The 23,480-nt window shown below is 34.1% G+C and overlaps 4 protein-coding genes across 5 annotated transcripts; 2 read left to right on the top strand and 2 right to left on the bottom strand.

Annotated features, from left to right (window-relative positions):
* Window positions 1-4,746: 4,746 nt before the first annotated feature.
* On the bottom strand, window positions 4,747-8,307 carry LOC108199133 (two-component response regulator ORR22). The gene is made up of 4 exons (XM_017366876.2): window positions 8,175-8,307; window positions 7,670-8,098; window positions 7,500-7,576; window positions 4,747-5,508 (listed from the first exon to the last, which is right to left on the bottom strand). Exons 1-4 carry the CDS (start codon window positions 8,305-8,307, stop codon window positions 4,747-4,749), a joined length of 1,401 nt encoding a protein of 466 aa, XP_017222365.1.
* A 3,410-nt stretch (window positions 8,308-11,717) lies between these two features.
* Window positions 11,718-14,738, top strand: LOC108200033 (vesicle transport v-SNARE 12). Its single transcript, XM_017368092.2, has 6 exons — window positions 11,718-11,934; window positions 12,215-12,310; window positions 13,144-13,202; window positions 13,287-13,475; window positions 13,987-14,157; window positions 14,356-14,738. Exons 2-6 carry the CDS (start codon window positions 12,217-12,219, stop codon window positions 14,506-14,508), a joined length of 666 nt encoding a protein of 221 aa, XP_017223581.1. The 5' UTR covers window positions 11,718-11,934; window positions 12,215-12,216; the 3' UTR covers window positions 14,509-14,738.
* A 387-nt stretch (window positions 14,739-15,125) lies between these two features.
* LOC108200032 (serine/threonine-protein kinase VIK) lies at window positions 15,126-19,380 on the top strand. Of its 2 annotated transcripts, XM_017368091.2 has the most exons (12): window positions 15,126-15,528; window positions 16,128-16,202; window positions 16,549-16,665; window positions 16,800-16,894; window positions 17,055-17,175; window positions 17,279-17,358; window positions 17,430-17,489; window positions 17,578-17,699; window positions 17,786-17,871; window positions 17,957-18,072; window positions 18,161-18,301; window positions 19,213-19,380. In XM_017368091.2, exons 1-11 carry the CDS (start codon window positions 15,247-15,249, stop codon window positions 18,282-18,284), a joined length of 1,278 nt encoding a protein of 425 aa, XP_017223580.1. In that variant the 5' UTR covers window positions 15,126-15,246; the 3' UTR covers window positions 18,285-18,301; window positions 19,213-19,380. The 2 variants fall into 2 exon arrangements, with proteins under 2 accessions (XP_017223580.1, XP_017223579.1); XM_017368090.2 differs by lacking the exon at window positions 19,213-19,380 and having other exon boundaries at window positions 15,127-15,528; window positions 18,161-18,467.
* A 505-nt stretch (window positions 19,381-19,885) lies between these two features.
* Window positions 19,886-22,291, bottom strand: LOC108197746 (transmembrane emp24 domain-containing protein p24delta7). Its single transcript, XM_017365442.2, has 4 exons — window positions 21,931-22,291; window positions 21,343-21,552; window positions 20,295-20,371; window positions 19,886-20,217 (listed from the first exon to the last, which is right to left on the bottom strand). The coding sequence occupies exons 1-4, from the start codon at window positions 22,135-22,137 to the stop codon at window positions 20,073-20,075; spliced, it is 639 nt and encodes a 212-aa protein (XP_017220931.1). The 5' UTR covers window positions 22,138-22,291; the 3' UTR covers window positions 19,886-20,072.
* Between the last annotated feature and the right edge of the window lie 1,189 nt (window positions 22,292-23,480).

Here is a 23,480-nt window from a genome sequence, read left to right on the forward strand (position 1 = left end):
GTGTAAATCTACTTTCATTCAAGGTGGTTGTAAGTACATATATTTTCCGGTTTCTAATGTCTTCAAAACAAATAAAGTAACTACATCCAAGTTATGTTGTAGGTGAACCAAAATTAACAAACAGGTCGGCAACAAGGTTCTTCATCAACCATGATCATGAGGCGGTGGAGGAATTGAGAAACGCAGTCAGGTTTTACCTCCTCAATTTTTGGCAAAAATGAAATGTCAAATTAGATCTAACAAAAATCTGCATGGATACAGGTTGGCTAATTGGCGTTTCGACTGACCTCTCAAGTAAGATAATGAACAATCTACTGAATGTGCTTCTTTCCACCAGCAACATCTAAATACTCCCTCCGTCCCATTTTAGTTGTCACATTTGGTTTTGTGCCGGTCAAATTGACCAAAGTTTGACTGAAATTTATTAATATTTTATCAATTGAAAAAATAAAAAAAACATGTCACCGAAAATAACTTGTAATCTACTTTAAGATGTAATTTTCAGTTTTTTAAAATGATAAAAGAGTGACTTGTAATCTTTGGTCAAAAATTAGTCAATTTGACCAACAAAAAAGGAAATGTGACAACTAAAATGGGACGGAGGGAGTATTGTTATTCCTCTGTGTTTGTAACAAAATGTAATGTGCTATTGGCATTTCATCTCCTCCGCTCAGCATAATTTACTGTTATGCTCTTAATCAATTTGCAGTGCGTTTGCAAAGAAGTTTTCTGTATTATCTACATGACCAGTCTAGAGATAAGTTTTAAGGTCCTGCAGTTTTACGAACTCCTTCCAACATACAGCAGTGATCAACAAATACTACATTCAACACCGTCATAATATATCTCCTATACTGATTAAAATCTGTTACTGAAATCACATCATACCTTGGTCATCACATTGTAACTTGACAAATCAAAACTATACACCTACAGAACAATTGCATATTTACAAACTGATAATAACAACAGCAGAAATTGGAAATCATAGTCACCATACTGGACACCAATTCTATGCAACAAAAAAGCCTAAGTAACCATGACACAATTACGCATCTACGCTAGAATGCTTTGTCTTTCCTCTAAACAACCTTATTTCAATATATAGAATTTCCTTTATTCGATAGCTTTTTTTTTAGATTTCAAAGCCCTGCAAGGCGGGCATCAATACTAGTTGAAATTATAGCATCTGCAATGAGTTATAGATGCAATAATTCAAAAACAAGTATATGTGTACCTCATTTAAAAGATAAATTACATAAAATAGTTCGGATGGGCATTCATCCCGCCCCGCTCGACCCCGATCCGATCCCCGCCCCGTTCGGGTTGATTTGGGGAATTTTTCGGGGGGGGGGGGGGGGCGGGCGGGAAAGTTCTATAAAAAATTCGAGGATTGGGGCGGGGTTTGGGATTCGTGTCTCCCCGCCCCGATCCCCGCCCCCAATTGTATATTTATAAAAATAATAATATATATTATACTATATAAATTATTAAAAATAGATATCTTCAATAATATTTATTAAAATTAAAAAATAATCTTTATTTTTATTGGTCGATTATATTTATATTGTAATAAAATATATTTTCTAATTTTAAATTTGTCTTTTATTTATATTATTAATCAATTTTAATATGATTTGATGTTGAATATAGGAGAATATCATTTTATTAGTATATTAGGAGTTCGTAGTTTATTTTTTTTATTAAAAAGTATATTATATATTATAAAATTATTATTATTTAATTAAAAATAAAACTCCCCCAATCTCTGCGGGGATCCCCGTTCCCTATTCGGGGCGGGATCGGTGAGGAAAAGAATCCCTGTTCGGAGTTCGGGGTGGGGTCGGAATGAGTATTAAATTCGGGGATCGGGACGGGAATAGTACTCCCCGACCCCAAAGTGCCCCGCGTCCGTCCCTAGTTCACCTCTTATTACCATACAAACACGTTTTGATATAAAATTAGATGTTGACACACTAATCAAATACAACTTTGGGTCTATCTCAATTGAAGGAACAATTATTTAAAAATAAATTTTAATTAAAATATATATTATAATTCGATATAAACACTCTTTAGCGTCAAATTAAATCACTAGAAAACAGTTTTCAGATATACTTCAAACAACTGGCAGAGGTTTCCTTATTCAAGAAAGAACGAAAAAACCTGGCAGAGGTTTCCAAATAAGCCTCCAATACGTACGTAGTGACCAAGTTTCCTGGAAGAGCACTTCTGAACTACAGCTACACATCGGACAACAAAATCTCTCTCTCTCTCTCTCTCTCTCTCTCTCTCTCTCTCATTGTATCAAAATCCTCATCTGGTTTTGATTGTAAAACAGAGGAAGCGTAGAGGCCAAGTTTGTGTGTTGGTGCTTAGAGCAAGTCCAACAGCTGCCCTATTTAGTGTCCTAAGTCATAATATAAGGCACTTGACTAAAATTATTGATCCAAGAGTGTCCTAGTTGTGCCTTAAAACACTAGGACAACTAAGAAGTGCCCTATTAATGAGGCACCACTATGCATGCCCTAAACTATGCCAATCAATAAAAAATTAGTTTCCTTTCATCTCTCTCTTCCCCTTCTTTTCATTTCCCTCCAATAATCATTTAAATATATTACTATTTTAATAATAGGGCTTGTGGATAAGGCTTCTTGTTGGAGTGAATGTATGAAAGTGATGTCCTAAACTACTAGGACATCATATTTTATTATTATTATAAGGCACCCACTAAGACACTCTTGGACTTGCTCTTATATATTGCACAGATTGATTGCTACGTACTTGTCATCGCAAAACAAAAATAAAGATAATCGCTGCCACTCTCTCTCAGTCTCAATCTCTCCCATTGTCTCTCCCACTCAATCTCTCCCAAATTATACATAGCTAGGTTATCTTGATTGTAATACAGAGGATTAAGCATGGCCCGTCTAGGAAGCAAAGTGATGAAAAGGCGTGGAACTCAGCTAGAAATCAGAGTTCGCAAGGCAAATCATCACCCTCTTTCTCATCCAACCTGTCAAGAATCAGAAAATATCATTCACCTTAAATTCGTCACAAACACCCTCAAGAACTATTTGCACTCACCAACATCTTCTTTGATCGGAGAGGAACTAGTGACTACTGGAACACGAACGCTCTTTGTGGACAGGCGTGATTTCTTCCAAGAAAGTAATGAGCTCAAGTCTTACTTGACAATCTCGGAGTCGGCTCTGGAGCCCTTGAATGTCAAGGCTGATATTGTTCATGACAAGATTATTCGTCAAGTTATGCGGTGTGGGGAGAGGATGAATAAGAAGAAGGATTTCAAGGGTCTGGTGGTGGCTATGACTTTTATCAAGACTTTTGTTGGTGATCGTGCTTCCGTTCATGAGGCTTTGATGGAATTGGATCAACAGCGTGATGAGTATCTTCGTCGAAGAGGAGGGTTCACTGTGGTGCATGTCTGTTAATGGACTCCAGTCTCGTAATTTTACTCAAGATATCTGTTTAATTCATTCTGTAATCAATCTAGAAACTTTAATATGAGGATAACAGTATTTACACCGGCAACTCATTCTTTTTTATGTTCTTGTCTTATGAGATTATTGTTCTCTCCTCAGCTTGTGTAACTCATTCTTCTTTATGTTCTTGTCTTATGAATTAATGTCGTGATTGATCATTCAGACTCTGAAGTTGATTCAACTGAAAGTTTTAAGTATAGCACATTGATGATTTAGCTTATTTACGCGTATCCTTACTAATAAAGCCATAGGGACTGTTTAGTCGATCACGGTGCCACTCAAGGAGTCAGACCAGAATATCAAGTCTTTGATGAAATTGGAACAATATCAAACATGGAGTACAGAGATTATGATGAAAGTTTTAGTGCTGTTCATGTTAATTTCACATCTATGTTGCAGATGTAAGTTCCAAAGAGACCTGCCAGCACCGACATTTTTACCTGGAAATACAAGCCTTTTTGTTTTTCCTTTGTGACTTCTCAGCTTAGGGATCTATTTACTACTACTTGAATCATTTCCTTTAATCTTCTTACATATAAATTGCAATAAACTAAAAAGTTGTTTTCTGCTGCATCCAGCTTAAATTATGGCTAATTATTAATATTATATGCTCCCTCAACAAAAAGAAGTACTTGATTCTTGGCCAAACAAAAATGAATATCAAACAACACACAAACAAATCAAAACAAGCAATCAAGTTCTTTATTATGTTCTGTAACGAACAAACTTAGTGAAATCACCATATGAAGGGTAATCGGGTGCTTAGTCTCAAAAGGAAACCTTAGGTCAGTCCTCACCGACTCCAAGCTGTACTCTGTTCTCTATGCCACCAGTTTTCTACTCTACTTGTACATTGGAATCATATTCATTCCACCTGCACTACAAATTGGAGTGAAATGTGATTCCAGAATTCCCGCCTGCTTTCAATAAACAGATGTAAGCTGCCCTGACTGATGATATATCTTGCTAAGAATAGTGTTTGCGGTTTCAGTAATATCAAGGTAACGAATTTCATGGAGTGTTGTGCATTGCATATACTTCCCTGAAATCATAAGAAAATAATATATGCCGCACCACATAATAAACCCATCCGAATATCAAAAGATAATTATGCTAAATCCATCCACATTTCAAAAAGATAATAATGCTAAATCCATATGATAACAAGTCTTTAATTTGGTGACTAGTTTCCTTCATCAAGTGATTGACAATAAACCACATGACTTCTGAGACTTGTGATACCTCAGAACTTGACCATATCCCAGAAGCTAACTGCAGAGCCTTCAAACTCCTGCATGATTTGGTTAAGATCTTCATTGCTGGGTATTTCACCAAAATGTTGACCGGAACCACTGGTGCCTTCTCCGTGGTTTTCATTGTTCATGGCACCCGTGTTGCCAGCATTACCAAAACCAAACAGTGGAGTTCCAAACTCACCTTCTGGTTCTTGCTTTGGAGCCTCACAATTATTCCTCAAGTGCTTCCCTGCACCGGCTGCTCCTTGGGCTGGATCCTGCAATCCATTGCTCATGTAGCCATTTATTGGCATCACTTCACCGCTTGCACCTGCAGATTCTATGTTGGGAACCTGCCAGCCATTGCTCAGGTAACCGGTACTTGCAACTCCTAGTCCTTGATTCAAAGCGTTCCAACTATTGCTGAAGTAACCAATTCCACCTTCTGGTACTTGAGCGCCATATTGGTTGATGTTCCCAGGGTAGCCGAGACTTGAGCCTCCTGGTTCCTGATAAACAGCCTCCCAGCTATTGCTGAAGTAACCACTGGCACTACTGTTGCCAGGGTAGTTGAAGGCGTCCTGAGCTTGTTTTACACCGTCAAAACCATGGGGCAAGAAGTTTGGGGCTCCCGTATAGTTTGAACTTGCAGCAACAGAGGTATTCCCCTGGTTGAAACTGATTACCTGTGCTGAAGGGAGCACAGCTGGAATAACTGGACTAGCAGTTCTCTGCACTTTCCACAAGAGACTCTTCTGTTCTTCATATGTCTGCAGTGAGGATGAAATTTTTTTAGTATACTAGATGATTTGATTAAGCTGTACTTAAAAAAGTAACAAGTGTAATCAATAATAATTAACTACAATAAGCATGAGGTGCAAAATCCTAACAGTTTGTAAACTATGGTACTTGTACAACAATTAAGATATCAAATATGGACATGATTTACTAATCTTGCTGTTATAAACTTGTCATAGTGGTAACAAAGGACTACTCCCTCCGTCCCAAAAACAGTGAGCTGGTTTGACTTTCACGGAGATTAAGAAAAACGTAGTAAGTTTAGTTGAAAAGTGGGTAAAGTGGTAGGGTCTATCAATATTTAATAATAGATTTGAGATAGTGGAGGAAAAGTAGTGGATGTAATAGTGTTTATTTAATAAAAACAGAGTATAAAATAGAGAGGTGGTGGATGTAATAGTAAAAAGTGGTGTTCAAAAATAGTAAGTATGATAGATTCATTCTTTTTGAGACGTCCCAAAAAAGAATAAGGGTCACATAAAATGGGACGGAGGGAGTATTAAACATCTGTACGTGCTTTGTACTAACAGCAATATACCAGATACCCATCATTGTATAAGCAACATTAGAATAAATGATAGTATCCTATATTACTATGACTTCGGCACGACTTGTGGGACACAATACACTTTCCTTTTCGGGATGTCCCATTCAATTCTATACATTTCAAAACTTTCCTAAAATAGTAAACTTTTATAATATAAAAATCCCACTCACCCACTAACTTCATCTACATACAAATGTATATATCTCAATGGGACGGAGGGAGTACCAAATTTTCAAAATTGGGGACACTGACACACTATCCTATTTTTTGGACACGGGATAATACATTAATAAATAAGCATGATAAGTACATATCTTACCAAAAAGTAACTATCAAGTTATAATTAAACACAAATTTGTGAGAAATTTTGTAAATTAGAGATCTTGTTTGCTTGTTTTTAATTTTAATTTTAATTTTTATTTTACTTTTTTCCCTTTTAAGTTGTATATTCACTTAAATTTAGTCTTTTAGCTAGTCAAAGTGTACGCATTTCAGTCGATGATCCGCCATAGAATAAGTGTCATGTCCGAGTGTCAAGTGTTGTAGACGGGTACGAATACCTAAAAAGAATAGTCAGAGTGACATAAATGATATCAATACTATATTTGGCAATGAGACAGTTATAAGTAGGACTTTAAAATGATTTGGATGATACCAGATACCCCTCTACTTAGGTACCAGATCATATTATTTTTAGGTTCTCCAGATTTGGGTTCGGGATCATTTCATTTTAATATAAACTGATACGGGATATAGGGGTTCAAATTTAAACCGAATATGAGTCAATATCCTATTTTTCTATTTTCAAGCCGAGTAGTGTATGATCCATTCAATATGAGACGAATGATCCACTAACATTAAATATCATTTTTATTTTAATTATTCAAATAATTATTATTTAAAACTATAATAATTATAAATTAAAACTTATAATTATATATATATATATAATTATATATATATATGTGTGTGTGTGTGTGTGTGTGAAGATAATATGTATTATTATGGTGAATAAATCATATTTAAGAAGATTTAAACTTAAATAAGATATTAAAATTTATTAAAATGATACTATTTACTTACAAATGTAATGAGTTAAAAATATAATATGTATATGAATTCGAATCGAATATGAACCATGGCTCATATTCGGGTATTCGGTAGGATCATATTACGAAAAATAATACTATACTTGATATGAGTGAGCACACAAGTGATCATATCCGGGACCATGCTTTATGAAAATATGAGACATGTATCATATTTTTGAACCGGATATAAGGCAAGATACCGGATAGTCCGGATCAATTTCCAGACCTAGTTCTGTGTGTGTGTAGTGAATAATATGTTACAGATTGTTTTGATACATCAGATATTTTTCAGAACAGATCAGTTAGTGTTTAAGTAAATATATACCTGCAAATGAAAAGCGACCTGGTGATATGTCAAGCCAGGCTCATTCATCAATGTTAAAATATTTTCGGGCCGAACATCTGCTCCAAAAGAAAGATAAGTTCACATTATTACCATTACACATCATAAATATATATATTAACATAAAAATATACAATACTAGTGCTAATTACCATGTTCATCAAGAATGTTTATTGCATTCAGAAACTTCTTGTGAAGATGAAAATTCCAAGTGATGTTTCTCTTCTTAGAGTGGTGACCATCCTCCCCCTCAAAGTCAGTTGAAGAACCAGAAGTGTTTGCAGTCTGAACCTTTTTTCTTTTTGCATGGCCTTCTTCCGTAACTATCGCTTTCATTTTTAAATCCATCCCTCCTTGATTTCTTGCAGAACCACCCCTACCGCTCTCACTGCCAGGAGTGCCCAACTCCTCTAATTTAATGCTAGTCATGTCTAAAGAAGCAGGCATTTGTCCCGTCACTCGAGGGATATGCTGCCACAAAGCTGCAATATCAGATTGACTGGGTGGCTTTGGGAGGACATAGCACACCCCATTATTCAGAGCCTCCAGCATCGAATTCATTGGCAAATCTTTAGCAATCACTGCATAAATACAATCTGATCAATTTTGACTACTTATTATGAAAATAAAAAGGAGATCAAATATAATTAGACTTACACATTATTGGAACTGTCGTACGGTGACCATGAAGTTTCTGTGCAAACTCAGAGATGCTCATTTCTGGCATGGGAATGCAAGCAATTACAATATCAAAAATACTGTTCTGCTCTTCAAACAAAGACAGTGCCATAGTTGCGGATTCAACAGTGGTTACTGAAACCAAAACAAGAGACATATCATCGAATAATATTAGAAGAGATTAATACCAAAAGTTTTTGTGCGCATAGTGTTCGAAAATTTCATTAGTTGATTAATAAGAGATATGATATATGTTTTAAAATTAATATTTGAAAAGTGGTTCAAATTCGTTATTTACAAATATATATATATATATATATATACATTTTTTGGGAAGAAACATGTGTTTATCGATTTTTTTCTAGTAATATGGCATCTTAAAAATAAATCAGGATCATTGACATGATTTATCTTGGTAATATTGAGATTTCAAGCACTACACACATAGCAAAGCATAAAACAACAAAAAATTGATGAACTTACGAAATTTGGGACAATCAAAATCTTAAATGTATCTGAAATGAGAAGTATTCCAAAATCATGTTCAGATATATACAAAAAATAAATAATCACCTTTATAATTTTGTTGCTCAAACAGAGATGAAAGAGAAACGAGTGAGGTTGTGTCATGCTCTACCAACAAAATCCGAATAGTCTGAGCTAAAAGAGGTAAGGCGCCGAATTTGTTTGTATAGGTATTCTTGATATTGACGTCCATCCTCACCAAAAATGAGAATGCTTTTATGCAAAGTAATAAAATGGATATGGATTTTTTGGAGAGAGGCGGTGAGAAGAAGCAATATATCAATAACAAAAGTGATTAGAGGGTATTGCATATATAAATCTCAATGTTTTGACATGTCAATGTATGTTAATGGATTTTGTTTATAATTTGAATAAAGATATTCTTATCCGATAATTAATTGATTCACTTGATTAAGAAAAAGGCGAAGAACAGATTTTAGAAAAAACTTATTCAATCTTATGTTGATTTGAATCAAATTAACAAAGAAGTTAAATACGATAAAATATGATGGAATAGTAGAGCAAAGCGGTTGGGGACGGTATCAGGATGTTGATTACCTAAAAAAACAGAAGAATAAAATTATAAAAAAATGTGTTCACAGGAATATGATACATGATAATATATCTACTTCCTCTTTTCCCAGATTAGTTTGTGATAACTGATATGTTATCTAAAACTTATAGGATACATATAGAATATTGAGATATTATATTTGAAAGTTCATTCACGGGAAATACATACACAACTTGCAAAAAAATAAAGTAAAATTAACAATAATTCTAAGAGTCGGTTGCTATTTGGTAGCCTTAGTTTGCACCGAATTTCAAAATGATGACTATTTTTCAAATTCGCAAATCGATGATCAAAGATTTTGCTAATTTCAAATTGGTGGGTACACTTTATGATTACAAATCGGCGAGTTTAGTTTATACCGAATTTCAAAAAAATAACTATATTTTGATAATTTAATAACTATAAAAATTAATTAGAATAAAAACATCATAAGGGCATAGAGAAAATTTATAAATTATAAAAAAATAGTGTCGATGTCACATATACACACAGATATTTATCAACATGCAAAAATTTTATTTAGTCTCAACAATTTTTCTTGAAAATATTGTTTAAGTTTAAACCATCTTAATTAATCGACTTTGAAATGTTTGATTTAAATTATATTATTACCATTAAATCAAATTTTACTTGAACACAAACTTGATAACCTTTTGGCTATAAAATATAATTCTGTGTTATCAGAATATTTTTAAAATTATTCAATTACTATTTTTATATATTATTTTTGGAATATTATTTTAAACAATAAAAGTACCCCACCATTTTATAACTCGGTATAAATCGACAAAAGGCCCTCCATATAACAATTTGGAGAATCGATGACCTAAATATTACATTCTTAAAAACTAGCCCCCAGATATCACATTAAAATGTTGCATCGTGTAGCGTTTAATGTATGTTTTTATATGGGTTTGCCTTATTTGGGCTTTCAAAAATACTGGATAAAGTAAAGTTTATTCATAACATCAATTACAAACCAACCCTTAAATAAAAATTATAAACCAATATAATGTAGTTATATTCACTTTAGAAATTAGTGATTTTTGTTGTAAAAATTAGTGAAAACTTTCAGAAATTAGTGAAAATCTTCAAGTCAATGCTTGTTGTCGATTCTGGTTATGATGAGGATGGTGGTGATAGCGGAGGTGGTGGACATAGGCGCATCGCCTTAAATATTTCGGCCGCATTTGCATCATTTTCGAAAAATTCATGATGCGATTTCCGACGGCGTAAAAAGATACTCGTAAATAGTGTTGCTGTAGCTGCAGATAACTAGGGCTCCGGCGCCATCGGTAGAACTATAGTACTCCTCGTTGTCGCAATTAGGACACTAACGCGCTCATCCAGGCTGTATATGTTTTGTAATTGCGGACAATGTCTTATATTTATGCCAGTGTTTGTACAGAGTTGTGCTATGTTTGAATAGTTATGCATTGTTGGTTTTGGATCTGTCCCGGTGATAACGATTTGTTGTGTACATGTTTTGTTTAGTTGAGATGGTAGGCGGAGGTGAGAGGTTATAGGTGGTTCACGTCCAGGTAAAGGCGATGGCAGAGGTGGCAGAGTTTTTAGTTTGTAGAATAAGGGGTCGTTTGGTTGGGTGGGATGGTGAATCAGGTATGGGTATGAAACCAGCCAAACCCATACCTAGTGTTTGGTTGGACTTTTTTTTATCTTCATACCTATACTTGAAACCCTCAGAATATGACTTTTTAAAACTCAAGTGGAACGGTGGGTATGAGATGCTGGTATGGGTGACAGTATTAATATTCTTTTCTTATATTTCGAAATAATAATAATAATAATAAATATTTATATATACAAATAAATGTTAATAATAACAATAATAATAATAATAATATTTATAATTTTTTATTTAATAAAATAATTTAATTTAATCAATAATATGATTATATTTTATATTAAATAAATTCATTCCAACACTTAACCAAGCGCATGATATCAGAAATGATACCTTAACCCCATACCACCCCAAACCCATTCTTAATTCCAACCCGATACTGTTCCACGAACCAAACGACCCCTACATGAGTTTGTAGTTGAATAAGACTCACATTACAAATCTAGCGTCAAGGTCCTCATCTTTCTAGCTATTTTATCGTGGGCCTCCTTTTTTGAGCCAAAAAAAAGTATAAACGCGAGTAGATGTAGCGTTTGTGGGAGTTTTTTTGAAAGAAAATTATAGAGTACGGCACGGTACGTCTTAATTGATACCCCTCTGTCTCTCTCATTTTTCAACATTTTTTTCACTGTTCGGCACACACTTTAACGCGTCTATTAAACATAATTCTACAACTTTTTTAAAACCAAAAATTAAATTATATGGAACCGAAATTGATTCATGTTACCGAAAACCGAATCGATTTGTTTAATTGTTTCTAATAACCGGATCGGATACGGGGACAAACTGACCGACCCGACCAGATAACCCAATTGCACGAATCTTCTCTCTATTCTAGACTACATAACTGAAGCTGACTCTCTCTCCTCCCTCTCTCTCTCTCCTCCCTCTCTTTCATATCTCTCCCCCCTCTCTCTCTCCACACACACAACTGAAGCGATCTAGTTGCTTTTAACTTACACCCACTCCTCTACAGATCTTCACTTTGACTCAAGGTAAGCTTTGATCTTATATATTCACATAGATCCATCTCCATGATACACACACACACACACACACCTTTATATACTTACAACTATACAATTTATGTATGTCACCTAATCTTTCACCACAAGACAACTGGGTATTTAATCTTGACATTATGGGCTGTCGAAAGTTCTGATTTTTAAAGTGATGGTTTATTTATTTGGATAGTTTGTGATGATCAATTAAAAGTGAATCATCTATTTAGCAAAAAAAAAAATGTGAATCGTCTCGTGTTGTTTTTTGTGGCAGATATGAGTGAGGTATTTGAAGGATATGAGAGGCAGTATTGTGAGCTCTCTGCCAATTTGTCGAGAAAATGTAATTCGGCTGCTCTTCTTGATGGAGGTATTGCAGTTTATGCTTGCTTATTGTTTTCGAATAATTTGACTAGATTCCATCAGTTTTTTTCTTTGCTGTGTGTAAGTATGATAGTCCTAAGCAATATTTCCGAATCAAAGTAAATTTCCCTAATTTAAGAGATAACTATTGATATAATTAACTCTTGTAGAACTACATGACTATTGAGCTTCCAAATCCTTTTATATTGATCCCATATAGTCTCTTTGGGATTTTAGGAACATCAGCCGTATCCTGATATGGGCTAGATAAGTTTATTTGAATGCTTTTATAAGCACAAGACTGCTATTAATGTGGAATAAATTAGTAACTCATTATGAATCGACATGTAGTGGGTGTTGGGTGGGGTGAATGCGTTTGGTTGTTGCAGATCCCCGAGTGAGGATGTTTACCCTAAGCTAGCTTTTGGGGTTGAGATTTGTAAGTCTGAGAGGGGTTCTTATCCTACATACTTTCTTTTGTTCGGAGATAGGACCATTCGCCCACAATATTAACGTGGTATGCATTGCTTCATCTAAATTACTAGATTTTTGGAAAGAATAACCACAATCTAGATAATGGTAGTCTTAAAAAAAATTAAATACTGAATATTGATCATATAGTCAGTGTTGTTAAATTGGTTTGCCATCAGTAATGTGCATTTGTTCATTATTCTCGTAGCAAGTATTTTCCACAATTTTTTGGGATACCCTTTTTTCTTGTTTGATTTTGGTCTGTTTCTAAGTTGGTCATCTATAATTGTTTTGTCATTTCTTGCAAAAAAATTTGGTTAAGTAGTTATGTATGCTTCAACTTAATATTGCTCTTGTTACAATTTGAAGAGCAGAAGAACAAACAGATTTTGGAACTGCAAGCTGGATTGGATGAGGCTGATGTCGTGGTAATGTATCTTGCTCAGTATATTGTAATAGAAAGTCTTTTAACTTTGTTTTTCTTATGTTTTATGCTGGTACTATGCCACCAGATACGGAAGATGGATCTCGAGGCAAGAAGCTTGCAGCCAAGTTTGAAAGCTATGCTTCTTGCTAAGCTAAGGGAGTACAAATCTGATCTAAATAAGTTGAAAAGGGAAGTTAGGAAACTCACATCAGCTAAGTCTGATATTGCTGCTCATGAGGAATTGTTGGACTCTGGAATGGTAGATGCACATGCGGTACGTCGTGCAGTATACATGTGTGCGTATATTTTGGGAATTATGTGCTGGCTTTATTAGCGTAGAATATAAATTTATGGATGGATTGATTGTATAGTAAATCAACATAGCTTAACGCATTTATTTCTATGTACTTATTAAAATTTATGCTAATTTATATTCCTAGTTTTTCTTGTTGCAAATACCATTCCACTTGATCCGCAGTATTTATTTAAGGATGTCCTAAGCCCTAATTCATTGCAACATTTCCCTCGTGGAAATTTTTATCTTTTTATCAGTCCTATTATTAAGAATGAAACTATTTGTGGTACGAAGCAAATGTGTTGTTTGAGTCGAAGCATTCCATACTCTCGTTTTTTTCCTGAGACATGTGTGTGTGTGGCGTGGGGTGGAGATGATTGTAGCTGTGTTAAGTTTTATAGACTGTGTTGTGTGTTCATTATGTTGACAAATCATACTTTGTATCTGTGACTGCCATCAGTATTTGCTCTAATTTATGATTTTGGTATAGGTTTCTGTAGATCAGAGAGAAAGATTGGCAATGTCGACTGAAAGACTAAACCAATCAAGTGATAGACTCAGGGAGAGTAGAAGAGCTGTGCTGGAGACAGAACAGCTTGGTGTATCAATCCTTGAGGATTTGCATCAACAACGGGAAACTCTCCTGCATTCCCATACAAAGGTATTTTGATCACAAGATATATTTTAATGAACATGTTTCTTTTTTTTTGGGGGACTCTGTTTTGGAGGAGCAAGTGGGTGATTTATGCTGTTTACGGCACCCTGCTGAGTCCCTTGCAAACAATATTCTGAGTTCTTTCTAGCATTCTCTTGCTCAAACTTAATTATCCGGTTTTCTGTTTGCTTTTCTGTGCTGCAGCTTCATGGCGTAGATGATGCGATTGACAAGAGTAAAAAGATTTTGAGTGCAATGTCTAAAAGGATGAGCAGGAACAAGTGGATTGTTGGCTCTGTCATTGCAGCCCTTGTCTTCGCAATTTTATTGATTCTCTACTTCAAGCTCTCACATTAGGTGCCACCAATTTGATCTGGATTGTTGTGTATATAATGTTAACCTTACAATTTGCGCTTTTCATGTCTCTGTATTACATTCAAGCTTTGATCGAACATTATGTTAAATTTGTGATTAGCCCATTCTTCATTTTGGCAATCTTGTTTGTATGGGCAAATAGATTTTTTTTTTTTAACACTGTGAAAAGTGTCAAATGTGATTATGAGATTCTTAATATGTTTGATTGGCTACTTAGTTTTTGCTAAAATCATGTAGAAGCTATTCTTATTTTCACTATTTATGTCCTTGATTACATAATATAGTAATTTATGGCTTATTATATGTAAAATGACATTATTTTAGCAATCAAGTGTTATGTAACTTGTTACTCTGATATTAACAAGTTCTGTAATTTGTGTTGCGCACTGCATAACTTTCTTAACTAATTAATAACTAATGTTATATAGTTACAGAACAAACCATAATTTTCTTAACTATGAAAGGATGCACAAACTACTTTTAAACTGGAACCAGCAATGCCAATCAATCAATTAATCATTGTTTTAGAAGTGCCAAAATGTACTAAACATAGCTCAGCCATCCAAATAATTATCACCAAAATCCAAATGCAAAATGCCAATAATAGTAACTAAACCATACAAAAATAATTCTATACACACACTCTTAGATACATATACATATTTTTAGTTGCATTCCATATCCACACCTCCATTGCCCTTAATTCTAGCCTGATTACAAATGAGTGGAACCTCCGGTGATGGAAACAATGCGGCAGCAGCTGCAAAGAAGAAAGGCAAGGCAAAAGTGAGCCGAACATCTATGATATTATGGCATGCTCATCAAAATGATGCATCAGCGGTGAGAAAGCTGTTGCAGGAAGATCGGATGCTTGTTCTAGCTAGGGATTATGATCATCGTACTCCACTGCATGTAGCTTCACTTCATGGTTGGATTGAGGTTGCCAAATGCTTACTTGAGTTCGGTGCAGATGTTAATTGTCAAGATCGCTGGAAAAACACTGTAAGTTTTATCGTTCTTCATTCATGCATAAAAAATATGAGTATCATGCGGTAAAGACCATAAAACTGTCATAACATTTTCGTTTTGTGCTTGGTCTATGTTGCCGTTCTGTAATTTTTCTTAGTTCCCATGGTTCATCCCTAAAGTCTATAATATAAAATATGTGTTTCAATGCATGTTCTAATTAAGAGAATCGACAGAACAAATGTATAATGTTATGGATTATTGTCGTAAAGTTTATTGCCAGGGACTGATCTAAACATATTGTTGCTAATGTATGCATGTTATAGACAGAAATGGCTAAATATCTAATATTGAATATCGATTAGATGTAATAAGTTTTGAATGCTTCTGCAATGTTTCTAGTTAAAAAAAATAGTTATTAAGTTGCGAAGTTTATTACCAGGGAGTAGCCTAATTGCTAATGTAATGCTTATATATATTGTTAATTTTAGGGAATTAGTGAATATGCTGTTGAGTAGTCTAATTGCTAGTTTAATGCTTGTATATATATATTTGAATTTGTATTCTTTTGATGTGACTGCTAAGTCTGCTGATGATCTTTGAGGATTGATTTAAGTACCTGATTATTGTGACAGCCTTTAGCAGATGCAGAAGGAGCTAAAAAGCATCAGATGATTGAGTTATTGAAGTCCTATGGCGGTCTATCTTATGTAAGTTTGGTGTATGTGGCCAATGTGCATGTTTGTCTTTCATTGTTCAATTGAAGAATGTTAACAAAAATGTGGGCTGACCGTAATTTTCTCACTGAATTATTGAGACATATTAGAAATCAGATTTAGAAGTGAGCCCCTTTATGAGCTTTTCTTGAGCACATTCTACATTCTTTGAAATCGTTGAAGTGGTCTCTTGTAAGCACTTTGAGAGCTCACAAATGATAGTTAGCAGGATTTTATAATATATATCCACAGCTGCTAAATATACTTTTCTGGGTTGTTAATATCCTTCTGTTTCGAGTTTCTTATGCATTCTTTGCTGAGATATATTGGTGTTCTGCAGGGTCAAAATGGTAGCCATTTTGAACCAAAGCCTGTTGCACCTCCTTTACCTAATAAATGTGACTGGGAAGTGGAGCCCACTGAACTGGACTTCTCAAGTGCGATCATTATTGGAAAGGTCTTTTTATATATCTGTTAAAATCATTAATTGTTATATTTCGGTTAAAATCATTGATCATTATTGCTAAAATACTGATTAAAGCTGCTACAGTTGATGGCAGTCTTCTAAATTAGTTCTTTTAACTGTTTTAGGGGTCCTTTGGCGAGATTCTGAAAGCATTTTGGCGTGGAACACCTGTAGCTGTGAAGAGAATTCTTCCAAATCTTTCAGATGACAGATTAGTGATGTATATATCCACTTCTTATATGGCATAATCCTATGTGTGTACATGTCTAATGCATCATTTTATCATGTCTTATTTTGATTATCTGCTTAATTTGATTATGGATCAATGATTTTTATATGGCACAAGCTTATGTGATCTTTTCTTCTCTACTGGTATTCAGTCAGGACTTCAGGCATGAGGTGAATTTGCTCGTTAAGCTTCGCCACCCTAATATTGTGCAATTTCTTGGAGCAGTTACAGAAAGGAAACCACTAATGTTAATTACTGAATACTTACGAGGGGTAAATCACAGCAATTTATGTATTTTAATTTTGTACCCTAGTTGGCTGTGATTTAGAAGTAGTCTTGAAATCCCGTTGGCATTTTTCTTATATATGGTTGTAGGGTGATCTTCATCAATATCTAAAGGAGAAGGGCGCGCTTAGTCCAGCAGTAGCAGTTAGCTTTGCATTAGACATTGCCAGGTACTTTTTTCGTCTTCTGTTTCTGACGATCGATTGTTCTAGTATTGAGAATTGTAAATTTGATGTTGCAGAGGTATGGCTTATCTTCATAATGAGCCTAATGTTATAATTCACAGAGACTTAAAACCAAGGTTAGTAGCTTTTGTCTTGATATGAATTGCTAATGCAGGCAAATATCCTTTTTCGAACCATTGTGACCGACTTTCATGATTTTTTCAGAAATGTACTTCTGGTTAACTCAAGTGCCGAACATCTAAAAGTCGGGGACTTCGGACTAAGCAAGCTTATCAGGGTTCAACATTCTCATGATGTATACAAAATGACTGGCGAGACCGGAAGTTGTGAGTGTTTATGCAATTATTCCGTTGCCATTTACATCAATTTTTTACTGTTGTTCATCACTCTTTCTTCTTTTTCAATTTAAAAGATCGGTACATGGCACCCGAAGTTTTTAAGCACCGTAAATATGATAAGAAGGTCGATGTTTTTTCTTTTGCAATGATACTCTACGAGGTAAGATTCTATTTTCCAAAATCTTTTAAAAGAATTGTCAGGATACTTCTGTCAGTTCTTCACCTGATTACGAAAATTGTTAAAGATGTTGGAAGGTGAACCACCGTTAGCGGGCTATGAACCTTACGAAGCAGCCAAATATGTAGCTGAAGGACACAGACCCACGTTTAAGGCCAAAGGTTTTAGTCCTGAGCTAAAAGAGTATGTAAAATCTACTCCCTCCGTCCTCCCGAATTGTATACACCGCACAACCTTTAAATTGTAATGTTTGTGATGTAAATATTTTCAGCCTGACAGACAACTGCTGGAAAGCTGATATGAACAAAAGACCTTCTTTCATTGAGATTCTGAAGAGGCTAGAAAGAATCAGGGACGCGCTTCCCACAGATCATCACTGGAGCTTATTTTCTTAACATATGAGTTAGCGTAGGTCAGTGTTAAATATTGTCCCATATAAGTTATGAAAGTGTTGTCCGCTTCACCAAATAGATCCCTCTTTGTTAGTTGGGACATAACCATTGAGCATGTATTAATGAACCTGCTTTGTTCACCAGATCTGGCTGAGGTAAATTGAGTTACACATTTTAAGTTGATCATATTTTAACTAAAATAATAGACTCAGAACAACTCAAGCGAGAACCCTTTAGTAGAAATCATCGAACCAGCATCCCACACTCCTTCCTCGACCAATATCACACCACACGCGCTACTATCACAAAATCATCGAACCAACATCTCACACTCCTTCCTCGACCAGCACCACACCACACACGCTACTATCACCACACACCTTCCTCGACCACCATCACACCACCCAGGCACATACGCCTTCCTCGACCACCATCACACCACCCAGGCACATACGCTACTATCACGATTACAGGGACCGTAAGAAAATATGATGGAGAAGTGGAATGAGTATTCCACCCAGAATATGTGATTATATTTCTAGTTCAAGTATTTTGGATAGAATGATTAAATGAATGAAAATTATATAAACTTTTTATAAACCTCATCATCATCACTATTAATAATCCCAAAGAGTCATTTGTTAAATTTGAATAGTATTTACTAGATGAGTAGACATCTGAATCAAGAATAGATGAACAAATAGTGTTGTTTGTCAAGCTAATTTTATTTTTTCAGAATGACACAATTTATTATTTTTTGGATTAATTAGTATTTATCTAAATATTTGGATACAGAAATATCATTACTTATTCTAATAATATGCATTATTTAATTAGTTCACATGTCTTTCAAAATCCCGATTCATAATTTTTTAGTTATATTCATTCATTTATGTACAGTTTTCTCATATTATTTTTTCCTTTTTAACAGAGAAATATGGAAGTCAACAAAGTCGATGTTGTAATTCAAGTGAAGATTTGTGGTGACTGATCTTTATCGAAATTCTTCTTAATAGTGGTGGTGATGGATGTAGTGGTTGAGATTGTAGGCTAAAATTCGTGATTGTAGGGAAAAAAAAATAGGATTATTCTACAAGTCTATCGATCTCAAGTATTTTTTTGCCTTCTGCAAAAAAAAAAAAAGAAGTATTTTTCCGCATACATTAATGTGTGTTTACGTACCCTTATTTATAAAGGACCAAGCAATACGGTCATATTTGAAAAATTTGCAAAAATATCCCTACTTTCAAACTTATTTTCAAAAATACAATCGAGATTGGAAATTGGATGGCAACGCTCATTGAAAACAATTGATTTTCATATTACTAGAATAAAAAACAAGGTTGTCTCGTATTAAAAGATTATAACCCAAAAATTTTAAAAGATTATTATCACATCGCATTATTGTTTTAGTTCATTATTATGAGATGGTAATATCTTAGGAGAGAAGATATTATAATTCCATGAAAATATAAAAAAAGTGTTTGCAACACAATCCATGGGATTAATGACCCCATAAATTAAAGAAAATAATGTAGTTATCCGGAAATTATAATTCTTTTAACAAACAAACATGGCCCTAGTGTCCTGTATCAAGATCTATGCATTAAGAACGCGTAACTAATTATCCTAAGCTTCAAAACTTCCATAGAAGGATGGGGGCAGGGAGATGAGCAATTATGCAGTACTGCCATTTTTATACATTCTTCAAGTCAAACATTTTGGCGTAAAGAACATAATATTTGAAGCTATGCGCTCGATTAAATTTATACAAGACCATAAGAATGCAAGTTAAATAATCTTCTTCTTCTCAAAGAATGATTTTAGATGCCACACCTGCAGCCCCGAGACAGACAAGCAAATCACAAGTGAAAGCAAACTGAGCCAACTCATACTGGAGTTGGTTGCTGTATTAAGTTTCTGCATCTCTTGTTCCCTGCAACAAGGATCGGACACTATTCAAACAAAGCGAAAGGGATATACAAAGATGCCTAAAGGGGAAAATGTCATTACCTTTCACGAAGATAAAACATTTCTTCATGGACAGATGTGACAGTTTCTAAGAGTTTCTTCACCTCCAATTCCATGGCCTGTTAATAAAGAAAAATGATGCATACCTTAAACAATAATTTGATTTGAAGTTGCGGCTTTGATTAAACCAGTTTTAGATACAGATTTTAAATAAAATAAAAGAAAAAACAGTAATAGACAATGACGGCAGGTAAATAAGCTTTCAGCATAAAACCACACACAGATACAGGGAACCCGGGTGCAGTACTTGTTGGCGAGCACTGTAGTAACTAATTAACTAGTCCCAAAATGTAGATGCTCCTATGTTCAAGTCCAGGGTTGTCTATTTAGAAGAGGCGCTTGAGATCTAAATCTACTTACTGTCTACTTGCCCTTTAAACTAATATATACAACTATTACACCACTATTTTCAGGCATCAACATCCTGCAATGTCCCACATATATTTGAATGACATCACAAATCACATTAAAGATATACTGCAGTTGTTTCCATGGTGCTATAGATCTCCTTAAAATGAGTTATTGATGGTTTTCATAATCAAATCACTAAAAGCAACAATGCCGACCATAATATATAGTAGAAACAGAGCTTTTTCTTCAGGGTTATCAAAGTGGGCATCCATTTGGTCTCTAGTCTTTGCTTAAAAATCCATATCATAAAGCAAAATAAACATTTTCGTTAAAAAACAAACCAATTTACGCCAAAAATTTATCAACAAGTTGCCGTAAAACATGCAAACAATCCTACAATTGCTACTTAACACGAAATGCATACACATAAAAAGACCTCTTACATATAGGTCATACAGACAAGGCAACATCCTCAAGACAAGCGAGTTGCTATATAGGCTAATGGCACTCCTAAATTAGCTCAAGATAACAGATTCATTTAATTATTGCTTAAACTTTTAGCGGAAGATAACAGATTCATTTAATCATTGCTTAAACTTTTAGCTAAATGAACTCATTTTCATTCCATATGCAAATGTGTGTGCACGGGTGTGTCAGAAAGAGATAGAAAAAGGCTTACATCGACTGAGCCTTTTTTGGCAACATTAGTCCAATCTTTAGCAGCAATACCAGACTTCCATTCAAAATCAACAGTCATTGCAGTAGCAGGCTTATGCTCGACAGCCAAAAAGCAAGCAACATAGTCACCCGACTCCACTGCCTGAAAACTGAATTGTCCAGACTCCACATTGTCTGCAGAATGATAGCTTCTCCCATGTTCAGATGATACCTGCACTCAACACAATGGAAACTATTACCACCAAAACGATCAAATCTCGATCAAAATTTCATTTTCTCTTGCAACACAAATATAATCATTTTCACCCTTTCGATAAATCACAACAAAATCCATAAAGAACCCCTTCTGTTTGATTAAATCAAAAGTCACAGACCATTTCTAGATTTGAAACTAAAAATCACCTCTCCCACCAGAAAAGATCAATTCTTGGTCATAATTCACCTTTTTCTCTTTTCAAACAAACATTATATATCTTTCTAGAGGGACCCAACAAGATCTTTACAGAACCCATTTGTCCAATTCAATCAAAAGTAAAAATTCTATAATTAGAAGGCTGTTGAAAAAGAAAGAGTAAAGAAAAAAACATACCCTGACAATGATTTTCTGAGAATCAGGGAGAGGCTGATTATCATTTGGATTAACAATAGAATACTTGCCAACAGTCATGGAATTCACTCTGATCTCTTCAGAGATGCATTTGGAATGACCTGATTCCAGATCAAATCTCAGAGATTCTGAGACTGCTACATAAGCCCCAAGGATTACAAACACAAGCATGCAGCTTCTGCACACCATCTTCAATGTATGTGATATATATCTCTGTGTGTGTTCTGGTCACAGGAAAAAATTGGATTACGGAGGGGCAGAGAAATGACTAACGAGGATGGTAAACAAGAGTCAAAACAAAATCAATCTCAAAGAATTGTAGATTTTCTTTATGACTTTATCTAATAAAATATTTTTTTGGAACAAATTAATTCAAATTCTTTTCTTAGTACCGATCCGAATGGTTTATCCAAATTTAAACCGATCCGAACTAAATCGGTTGGTTTAATAATTTTCTGATTGTCTAATTATTGAATTACAAGTAATATATATATATAGGCTAACATTCAAAAGAGGGACTCCTTATATGGAGTTACATAGTGCGCCACTATAAATCATCAATTTTATTATAAATTCTGTTATAGAATACATATAAAACGTGATTCTAATATAAAATACTATAAAATAAATCTATTTTAAGTAATTTAACACTTAAAATTTGATTTAAAAAGTATATTTTCGAAACTGATTCTACAACGGAGGATTATTATTCTGTTATAGAATCATGTTGAGATATTGCATAATTTTAGATGATCTTTGGAATAAAAAAATTGTATAACTTCGTTTTCGGTTTAATAATCAAAATTTGCAATTATATTTCATAAAAAATATAATAGATTATATATTATGTATATATTTATAATGGTGTGCTACGTAACTCCGTATAAGAGAGTATGCTATGGAGTGCTACCATATATATATATATATATTACTGATATTTTATATGTTAATTAATAAAATGTATTTTTTAACGCTAATTTAGTATACAAATTTTTTATATTATTTATGTATATATAAAAATCCATTAGTTTATTAAGTCCGGAAAATTCATCAACATTTGACTATCATCAGATTTTAATGGAGTTTAAACAATTTTAATTGAATACCATCAGATTTTTAAACATAATTTAAAATCTTGATTAAATATCATCGGATTTTTTTAGCATAATTTAAAATCTCAATTGAATACTCAAGATTCTGATACATTTTATAAAATCCAAGTTGAAAAACCTCGAATTTAATGAATAAAAAAGATTCTATAAAATCCGAATTGAATATACCCCCTAAATGTCTTATAATAATATCCAAAATTAAGATTAGAAAATCTGGTGGTATTAAATCATAATTTTGAATTATATTTACAATTTTAATGATATTCAATTGAGATTATTTTAAATCTATTAAAATATGATGACATTCAAATACTAATATACTAATGAAATTTTTATAATTTCATAAAATGATAAATTTTATGAGATTGTGCAGGGTATTCATGTTTTTAATTTATGAGATTTTAAAACACAGGGGGTGTT

The sequence above is a fragment of the Daucus carota genome, chromosome 8 (assembly GCF_001625215.2).
Source record: "Daucus carota subsp. sativus chromosome 8, DH1 v3.0, whole genome shotgun sequence".
Lineage (NCBI taxonomy): Eukaryota > Viridiplantae > Streptophyta > Magnoliopsida > Apiales > Apiaceae > Daucus > Daucus carota.